Source organism: Tinamus guttatus, unplaced genomic scaffold, assembly GCF_059628265.1.
Source record: "Tinamus guttatus ecotype Peru unplaced genomic scaffold, ASM5962826v1 Tinamus_guttatus_pri_ptg000921l, whole genome shotgun sequence".
In the NCBI taxonomy this organism is placed as follows: domain Eukaryota; kingdom Metazoa; phylum Chordata; class Aves; order Tinamiformes; family Tinamidae; genus Tinamus; species Tinamus guttatus.
This window is the reverse complement of record NW_028289455.1, coordinates 1-10,366: the sequence shown is the minus strand read 5'-3', so window position 1 is coordinate 10,366 and position 10,366 is coordinate 1. Positions and strand designations below refer to the sequence as shown.

Here is a 10,366-nt window from a genome sequence, read left to right as displayed (position 1 = left end):
TAAGGGGCAGCTCCTCCCATAGGGAGCGTCTCCTCCAATAGCAGGTGGCTCCTCCCATAGGGGGCGGCTCCTCCCATAGGGGGCGGCTCCTCCCATAGGGGGCGGCTCCTCCCATTGGAGGCGACTCCTCCCATAGGGGGCGGCTCCTCCCACAGGGGGCGGCTCCTCCCATAGGGGGCGGCTCCTCCCACAGGGGGCGGAGCCTCCCGCGCGCGCGCAGCTCCCTCCTCCCGTCCCCGCCGCGGGTTCGAGCCCCGCGGCCGCGACATGCGGCAGCCGCCGGTGCCGCCACCCGCATCCCCGGTGCCACCATCGTCCCCATTGTCACCATTGTCGCCATGGGGTGGCACGCGGAGCGCGACAAGGTGGTGATCAACGTGGGCGGCGTCCGCCACGAGACCTACCGGGGGACCCTGCAGACGCTCCCGGGGACGCGGCTGGCGGCGCTGGCCGAGCCCGGCGCCTCCTCCCGCTTCCACTACGACGCCGCCACCGGCGAGTTCTTCTTCGACCGGCACCCGGCCGTGTTCGCCTACGTGCTCAACTACTACCGCACCGGGAAGCTGCACTGCCCCGCCGACGTGTGCGGGCCCCTTTTTGAGGAGGAATTGGCGTTTTGGGGCATCGACGAGACCGACGTGGAAGCGTGTTGTTGGATGAACTACCGGCAGCACCGGGACGCCGAGGAGGCCCTGGACAGCTTCGAGGGGGCGGACGCGGCCGGTGCCGGTGGCGGTGCCGGTGCCGGGGGAGCGGAGCCCACGCGGAGGCCGCGCGGGGACGAGGGGAGGCCGGGCGGGCGCTGGCGGCGCTGGCAGCCCCGCGCGTGGGCGCTGTTCGAGGACCCCTATTCGTCCAAGATGGCCAGGGTGAGGGGGGGGGTGGGGGGGGTGTGGGGGGGGCGTGGGGGGGGGGATGGGGACATGGGGGGGGACTGGGGGGACATGGGGGGGGATGGAAGGACATGGGGGGGGCGTTGGGGACATGGGGGGGGATGGGGGACATGGGGGGGGCATGGGGGACATGGGGGGGGACGTTGGGGACATGGGGGGGGTGGAAGGACATGGGGGGGATGGAAGGACATGGGGGGGTAGGCGGAGGGACGATAGGGGGGACATGGGGGGACATGGGGGAGACATGGGGGACATGGGGGTGGAGATAGAGGGACATGGGGGGGACATGGGGGGGACATTGGGGACATGGGAGGGACACGGGGGGAGATGGGGGGGACATTGGGGGCATGGGGGGGGACATAGAGGGACATGGGGGGGAGGCGGAGGGACGATAGGGGGACATAGAGGGGACATAGAGGCGACATGGGGGAACATAGAGGGACATGGGAGGGACATGGAGGGGACATAGGGGCGACATGGGGGGGACATGGGGGGCCATAGAGGGACATAGGGGGACAGGGAGGGACGATGGAGGGACATGGAGGGACATGGGGGGGGACATGGGGGGGGTGGCAGGGGGACGCGGAGGGACGATAGGGGGACATGGGGGGAACATTGGGGGACATGGGGGGGACATGGGAGGACGCAGAGAGACGATGGAGGGACATGGGGGGACATAGAGGGACATGGAGGGAGATATGGGGGGGACATGGGGGGACATGGGGGGGGCTGTGAGGACTCGGGGGGGTCTCTGAGGGACCAGGGGGCTCTAAGGGGACGGGGGGGGCCTGAGGGGGGGGGACATGGGGACACTGTGCTGGACCGGGGGGGCTTGAGGGGACGTTGGGGGGGGGGGTTAAGGGACGTGGGGGGTCTGTGGGGACATGGGGACATTGGGGGGGGGGCTGGGGGGGATCCGGGAATTGGGGAGGGGGCAGCGAGGACACGGGGGGGGGATTGGGGACATGGGGGGGGGGGGGATTGGGGACATTGGGGGGGGAGATTGGGGACACAGAGGGGACAGAGGGACCCTGGGAACCGGGCGGGGGGGGGGGGGGACATGAGGGACACGGGGGGGGGGAATTGGGGACACGGGGGGGGGGATTGGGGACACGGGGGGGGGGGGCGGTGACACGGGAGGGGCCTTGGGGACCCCGGGGGGGGGGTGGAATGAGGACAGCGGGGGGGGGGAATTGGGGACACGGGGGGGGGAAATGGGGACACGGGGGGGGGGGGGACGTGGGCGATGGAGGCCAGCGGGGGGAGGGGGGATGGGCTGCCCCCCCCCATGTCCCCAATGTCCCCCCCCGCGGTGTCCCCCTCCCCCCCCCCATGTCCCCAATGTCCCCCCCAATGTCCCCAACCCCCCCCCAATGTCCCCAATGTCCCCCCCAATGTCCCCAATGTCCCCCCCCGCTGTGTCCCCCTCCCCCCCCATGTCCCCAATCCCCCCCCCAATGTCCCCAATCCGCCCCCCCCCCCCGGATCTGGCCCCGATCCCGTCCCCGGCTCCGCACTGCGGTGCCCCCCCCTCCCCCCCCCCCGCACTGCAGTGACCCCCCCCCCCCCGCTGCAGTGTCCCCAGCCCCCCCCGTTCCGTCCCCCCCCCTCCGTCCCCAAGCTGCATTGCAGAGAGCTACCCCTCCCCCCCCCCCCCCCGCGCTGCTGGCAAAGGGGCCCAGGCGTCCGGGAAGGGGCCCAGGCGTCCGGGAGGGGGCCCAGGCGTCCGGGAGCCGCCGCCGCTTCCCTCCCCTGGGGGTACCGGGGGCTGAAGGGGGCGCCTGGACACCTGTCTGCCCCATCCCCCCCCCCCCCCGGATGCCTGGGCCCCTTTTTGGGGGGTTTGGGGGGTCACCCGGACGCCTGGGCCCCCTTGTTGTGGATATGGAACCGCCCCCCCCGGATGCCTGGGTCCTGTTGTAGCTATGGGATCCCCGGATGCCTGGGGCACCCGGACGCCTGGGCCCCCTTGTTGTAGATATGAGACCCCCTCCAGACGCCTGGGCCCCCTTGTAGCTATGGCTCCCCCCGGACGCCTGGGCCCCCTTGTTGTAGATTTGGGGCACCCGGACGCTTGGGCCCCCTTGTTGTGGATATGGGACCCCCCCCCCCCCAGACGCCTGGGTCCTGTTGTAGCAATGGGACCCCCGGACGCCTGGGCCCCCTTGTTGTAGATATGGGACCCACCCCCCCCCCGCCGGACGCCTGGGCCCCCTTGTAGCACCCGGACACTTGGGCCCCCTGGTGGATTTGGGGCACCCAGACACATGGGGCACCCGGACGCCTGGGCCCCCTTGTTGTAGATATGGGACCCCCCTGGACGCCTGGGTCCTGTTGTAGCAATGGGACCCCCGGACGCCTGGGCCCCCTTGTTGTAGATATGGGACCCCCCCCCCCCCGCCCCCGGACGCCTGGGCCCCCTTGTAGCACCCGGACACTTGGGCCCCCTGGTGGATTTGGGGCACCCAGACACATGGGGCACCCGGACGCCTGGGCCCCCTTGTTGTAGATATGGGACCCCCCCGGGTGCCTGATCCCCCCCTTGTAGCTATGGGATCCCCGGACGCCTGGGCCCCCTTGTGGATTTGGGGCACCCGGACGCCTGGGCCCCCTTGTTGTAGCTATAGGATCCCCGGACGCCTGGGCCCCCTTGTGGATTTGGGGCACCCGGACGCCTGGGCCCCCTTGTTGTAGATATGAGCTCCCTGGACGCCTGGGCCCCATTGCAGCTCTGGGCTCCCCGGACGCCTGGGCCCCTTTGTAGCTATGGGACGCCCGGACGCCTGGGCCCCTCCGCTAACCCCTTCCCCCCCGCAGTACGTGGCCTTCGCGTCGCTCTTCTTCATCCTCCTCTCCATCACCATGTTCTGCCTGGACCCCCTTGTTGTAGATATGGGACACCCGGACGCCTGGGCCCCCTTGTGGATTTGGGACACCCGGACGCCTGGGCCCCTTTGTAGCTATGGGACGCCCGGACGCCTGGGCCCCCAGTGGATATGGGACGCCCGGACGCCTGGGCCCCTCCGCTAACCCCTTCCTCCCCGCAGTACGTGGCCTTCGCGTCGCTCTTCTTCATCCTCCTCTCCATCACCACGTTCTGCCTGGAGACCCACGAGGCCTTCAACCGCGTGGTGAACCGCACGGAGACGGTGCCGCTGCCCAACGGCACCGCCACGCACGTGGCCGTGGAGGTGCAGACCGAGCCCTTCCTCACCTACGTGGAGGGCACCTGCGTGGCCTGGTTCACCTTCGAGTTCCTCATGCGCGTCACCTTCTGCCCGGACAAGCTGGAGTTCGTCAAGAGCAGCCTCAACATCATCGATTTCGTGGCCATTTTACCCTTTTATCTCGAGGTCGCCTTGAGCGGGTTGTCCTCCAAGGCGGCCAAGGACGTGTTGGGGTTCCTACGCGTCGTCCGCTTCGTGCGCATCCTGCGCATCTTCAAGCTGACGCGGCACTTCGTGGGGCTGCGCGTGCTGGGCCACACGCTGCGCGCCAGCACCAACGAGTTCCTGCTCCTCGTCATCTTCCTGGCGCTCGGCGTGCTCATCTTCGCCACCATGATCTACTACGCCGAGCGCATCGGCGCCGACCCGGCCGACGTCACCGGGAGCAAGCACACCTACTTCAAGAACATCCCCATCGGGTTCTGGTGGGCCGTGGTGACCATGACGACGCTGGGTTACGGGGACATGTACCCCATGACGTGGTCCGGGATGCTGGTGGGCGCGCTGTGCGCGCTGGCCGGCGTCCTCACCATCGCCATGCCGGTGCCCGTCATCGTCAACAACTTCGGCATGTACTACTCGTTGGCCATGGCCAAGCAGAAGCTGCCCAAGAAGAAGAACAAGCACATCCCGCGCGCCCCACAGCCCGGCTCGCCCGGGTATGGGGCGGATGACGGGGACGGGGACGCGGGGGGCGACGCGTGTCCGCTGGCGCAGGAGGAGGTGGTGGACATCAACCGCGCCGGTGAGGAGAGAGGGGGGACATGGGGGGGACGTGGGGGTCAAGACATGGACATGGGGTTGGGGACATGGGGGGGACATGGGGGGTTGGGGACATGGGGGGTTGGGGACATGGGGGTCAAGACTTGGACATTGGGGTCAAGACTTGGACATCGGGGTTGGGGACATGGGGGGGACATGGGGGCTTGGACACATGGGGGGTTGGGGACACGGGGGGGGACATGGGGGTCAAGACTTGGACATGGCGGTTGGGGACGTGGGAGGCACATGGGGGTCAAGACTTGGCCATCGGGGTTGGGGACATGGGGGTCAATGGTTGGATGTGGGCGTTGGGGAGATGTTGGGGACATGGAGGTCAAGATTTGGACATGGGGGTTGGGGACATGTTGGGGACATGGGGTCAAGACTTGGACATCGGGGTTGGGGACATGGAGGTCAAGACTTGGACATCGGGGTTGGGGACATGGGGGGGACATGGGGCTTGGGCACATGGGGGGTTGGGGACATGGGGGGGACATGGGGGTCAAGACATGGACATGGGGGTTGGGGACATGGGGGGTCAAGACTTGGACATTGGGGTCAAGACTTGGACATCGGGTTGGGGACATGGAGGTCAAGACCTGGGGTTGGGGACATGGGGGGGACATGGGGGTCAAGACTTGGACATCGGGGTTGGGGACATTGGGGTCAAGACTTGGACATTGGGGTCAAGACCTGGACATGGGGTTGGGGACGTGGGAGGGACATGGGGGGTCAAGACTTGGACATAGAGGTTGGGGACATGGGGGGGACATGGGGGTCAAGACATGGACATGGAGGTTGGGGACATGGGGGTCAAGACTTGGACATTGGGGTCAAGACTTGGACATGGGTTGGGGACATGGGGGTCAATGGTTGGATGTGGGCGTTGGGGAGATGTTGGGGACATGGAGGTCAAGATTTGACATGGGGGTTGGGGACATGGAGGTCAAGACCTGGATATGGAGGTTGGGGACATGGGGGGGACATGGGGGCTTGGGCACATGGGGGGTTGGGGACATGGAGGGGACATGGAGGTCAAGACATGGACATGGAGGTTGGGGACATGGAGGGGGTCAACACTTGGAGGTTGGGGACATGGGGGTCAAGACTTGAACATGGAGCTTGGAGACATGGAGGGGACGTCGAGGTTGGGGACCTGGGGTTGGGGACATGGAGGGGTCAACACTTGGATGTGGGGGTTGGGGACATGGGGGAGGTTGGGGACATGGGGGTCAAGACTTGGACATGGGGGTTGGGGACATGGAGGGGACATGGGGGGGTCAAGACTTGGACATGGGGTTGGGACATGTAGAGAGACATCGGGTTGGGGACATGGGGGGACATGGCGGTCAAGACTTGGACATGGAGGCTGGGGACATGGGGGGATTGGGGACATGGAAGGGACATGGCGGGGGGTCAAGACTAGGACATGGAGTTTGGGGATATTGGGGTCAAGACTTGGAGGTTGGGGACATGTTGGGGACATAGGGGGTCAAACCATGGACATGGGGCGGTGGGTCCCTGTTGGGGACATGAAGGGTCACATTGGGGACAGGTCATGGACATGGTGGTGAGGGGGGGGGTCTATGGGGGAGGGCGGGGGGACACCCGGACGCCTGGGCCCCCACGGGGGTGTCCCGGACGCCTGGGCCCTCGGAGGGGGCGGAGTCTCCCTGACCCCGCCCCCTCCCCGTGACGCAGAGGCCCGGCCCAACGGGGCGGCGGGGGGGGCGGCGCTGCCCCCCCCGGACGAAGGGCCCCTCCCCCCCCCCGCCGTGGAGCCCCCCCCGCCCCCCCCGGAGGCGCCGCCCCCCGGCCCCCCCCCGCGCCCGGGACCGGGCCTGCTTCCTGCTGGGGCCCGACTACGGCCCCGCCCGGCCACGCCCAGGTGCGGGGACACGCCCCCCGGGACACGCCCCCCTCCCCCGGGACCCCGCCCCCGGGGACACCCCTCCCCCTCGGGGGAAACCCCCCCCCGGGGCCCCGCCCCCTCCCCCGGGGAAACCCCTCCCCCTCGGGGGAAACCCCCCCCCCGGGGACCCCCTCGGGACCCCGCCCCCTCCCCCGGGGACCCCCCCCCGGGACACCCCCTCCCCCTCGGGGGAACCCCCCTCCCGGGGACCCCGCCCCCCTCCCCCGGGGAAACCCCTCCCCCTCGGGGGAACCCCCCTCCCGGGGACCCCGCCCCCCTCCCCCGGGGAAACCCCTCCCCCTCGGGGGAAAACCCCCCCCGGGGACCCCCTCGGGACCCCGCCCCCTCCCCGGGACCCCGCCCCCTCCCCCGGGGACCGCCCCCCCCCCGGGACACCCCTCCCCCTCGGGACACGCCCCCTCCCCGGACACTCCCCCCGCCCCGGAAACCCCCCTCCCCCGGGGACCCCCCCGGGACCCCGCCCCCTCCCCCGGGGACCCCTCCCCTCCCCTCTGGGACCCCCCCCTTGAGGAATCCCCTAAGGGACCCCCCCCCCCCCGGGGACCCCCCGGGACCCCGCCCCCTTCTCGGGGACCCCCCCCCCCCGGGACCCTCCCCGGGGAATCCCCCAAGGGAACCCCCTCTGCGACCCCCCCCCCCCAACAGGGACCCGCCCCCATGGACCCCCCCACAGGGAATCCCCCCCCCAGGGACCCTCCAGGGAATCCCCCCCCCCCCCCGGGACCCCTCCTCCCCAGGGAACCCCCCCCCCCCAGGCACCTGCCCCCCCCCCAGAGACCCCCCCCCGGGACCCCCTGGGGAACCCCCCCAGGGAACCCCCTCCCCCCAAGGGCCCTCCCCCCCGGGGACCCCCTTCTGGGACCCCCCCCACAATGGGCCCTGCAGCCCCTCCCCCCAAGAGTCCCCCCCCCGGGGACACCCCAGGGAACCCCTCCCCCCCCCCAGGCACCCCCCCCCCCCAGAGACCCCCCCCGGGACCCTTTAGGGACCCCCCCCCACCCCGGGAATCCCCCCAAGGGACCCCCCCCCCCCCCCGGGAACTCCCAGGGACCCCCCCCCCCCGGAACACCCCCCCATGGAGGTCACCCCGCCCCCGCGCCGTGACGTCACTGATGACGTCGGCAATTCCCTCGGAGAGGTCCCAAGCCCCGCCCACGCGCCGCCCTAGGCCACGCCCCCCCAAACACCAGCCGCGTGTTGCGCTAGGCCCCGCCCCCGAGATGCTCCGCCCACCGTCTGGCCCCGCCCCCTCCCTGCCCCGATGCCATTAATGGGGGGGGGGGGGGTCCCAATTCCTTGGGGCGGGGGGGGGGCAGGGTGTTTGGGGCACCCATGGGTGCTGGGGGGGGGGTTCTAGGTGCTGGGGGGGGGGGTCTGGGGGTACCCATGGGTGCTGGGGGGGAGTCTGGGGCACCCATGGGTGCTGGGGGGGGGCTCTAGGTGCTGGGGGGGGGTCTAGGGGCACCCATGGGTGTTGGGGGGGGTCTCTAGGTGCTGGGGGGGGTCTGGGGGCACCCATGGGTGTTGGGGGGTGGGGGGCACCCATGGGTGCTGCAGTGGGGGGGTCCCCAACACCTCCTCCCCCCCCCCCCAGGTTACGAGAAGTCCCAGAGTCTCAACAGCCTCTCGGGCCCGCGGGGGGGGGCGGCCCCCCCCGGACACCTGGGCCCCCCCGGGACCCCCCGCTCGGCCCTTCCCGCCATCCTCTGAGCCCCGCCCCCCCGGCACCGCTTCTGGGGCGAAAACGGCCAGAAACGGGAAAAAAAAAGAAAAACCGCACGTCCTGGCACCGAGGTGAGGGGGGGGCAAGGAACGGATAGGGGGGGGCAAAAATCACCAAAATGGAGGATTCTGCCCAAAATGGGTGCCTGAAAAAGAGACTGGAATGGGGGATTTGCCCCCAAAGTGGGGGTGACTCCCCCCAGGAAAGTGACTGGAATGGGGGATTTATCCCCAAAATGGGGGTGATTCTCCCCAAAAGTGACTGGAATGGGGGATTTGCCCCAAAATGGGGTGATTCCCCCCAAAAGTGACTGGAATGGGGGATTTGTCCCCAAAAAGAGGGTGACTCCCTCAAAAAGTGACTGGAATGGGGATTTGCCCCAAAATGGGTTGATTCCCCCAAAAAGGGACTGAAATGGGGGATTTGCCCCAAAATGGCGGTGATCCCCTCCTAAAAAGTGACTGGAATGGGGGATTTGCCCCCAAAATGGGGGTGACTCCCCCTGAAACGGGGGTGACCCCCCCACCCTACCATGGGGAGTTAGGGGAGCCCCCAAAATGACCAGAATTGGGGTTTTCCCCCCAAAATGTGTCTCCCCCCCCCACATGACTGTAATGGGGGATCCCCCCCAAAAAAAGGGGGATTTTGGGGGCACTCCCTGAAAACATCGGGATTTGGGTGTTTCCCCCCAAAACGGGGGCCGGGGGGCCCCGCTGCCCCCCCCCCCCTTGCACTGCACTTTCGGGGTCCCCCCCCCCCCCCCATGGGAGCCGGACGCCTGGGCCCCTGCGGGCGGGGGAGGGGCCGCGGGGGGGGTCCCCTCCCCCCCCCGTGACGACACTCAGGATTTGGGGAGCCCCCCAGCCCCACCCCCCATGTGTCCCCATGTCCCCATGTGTCCCCATGTCCCCCTATGTCTCTCAATGTCCCCCATGTGTCCCCATGTGTCCCCATGTCCCCCTATGTCTCTCAATGTCCCCCATGTGTCCCCATGTCCCCTCATGTCCCCATGTCCCCCCATGTCCCGCCATGTCCCGGGGCTCCCCCCCCATATCAAGCAATAACTGGGGCCTTGGGGACAGTGGTGGCCATGGAGGTGGCCCTCCCCTCCCCCCCCCCCCGGCTGCACTGTGACCCCAGCACTGGGGCCACCCCCCCCCACCCCCCAGCCATGGCGACGCCAGGCTGCGTTTCCATGGCAATTGGACTAGGCCTCAATTTGGGGGGGGGCGGGTCCTGGTCCCACTGCGAGGCCAGGCTGCGTTTCCATGGAAACCAGAGTAGGCCCCGGCCCCACTGCGAGGCCGGGCTGCGTTTCCATGGAAACCACAGTAGGCCCCAGCCCCACTGCGAGGCCGGGCTGCGTTTCCATGGCAACAGCGCTAGGCCCGAGCCCCAATGCGAGGCCGGGCTGCGTTTCCATGGAAACCAGAGTAGGCCCCAGCCCCATTGGGAGGCCGGGGTGCGTTTCCATGGCAACAGTGCTAGGCCCGGGCCCCACTGCAAGGCTGGGCTGCGTTTCCATGGCAACAGTGCTAGGCCCGGGCCCCACTGCGAGGTCGGGCTGCGTTTCCATGGAAACCAGAGTAGGCCTCAGCACCACTGGGGGTCCAGGCTGTGTTTCCATGGCAACAACACTAGGCCCCGGCCCCACTGCAAGGCCGGGCTGTGTTTCCATGGCAACAGTGCTAGGCCCCGGCCCCACTGCGAGGCCGGGCCTCGTTTCCACGGTGACGTGACCAGGCCCCGAGCCCCAAACAGGGTCTGGGGGGACACGGGGGGGGACACGGGGACCCCCCCATGGCCACCCCCACTGTGGGGGGGCGGG

The 10,366-nt window shown here is 69.4% G+C and overlaps 1 protein-coding gene across 1 annotated transcript; it reads left to right on the top strand.

Annotated features, from left to right (window-relative positions):
* Positions 1-338: 338 nt before the first annotated feature.
* On the top strand, positions 339-8,525 carry LOC104577756 (voltage-gated potassium channel KCNC1). The gene is made up of 5 exons (XM_088538017.1): positions 339-869; positions 3,941-4,865; positions 6,584-6,638; positions 7,863-7,936; positions 8,410-8,525. Exons 1-5 carry the CDS (start codon positions 339-341, stop codon positions 8,523-8,525), a joined length of 1,701 nt encoding a protein of 566 aa, XP_088394143.1.
* Positions 8,526-10,366: the final 1,841 nt, after the last annotated feature.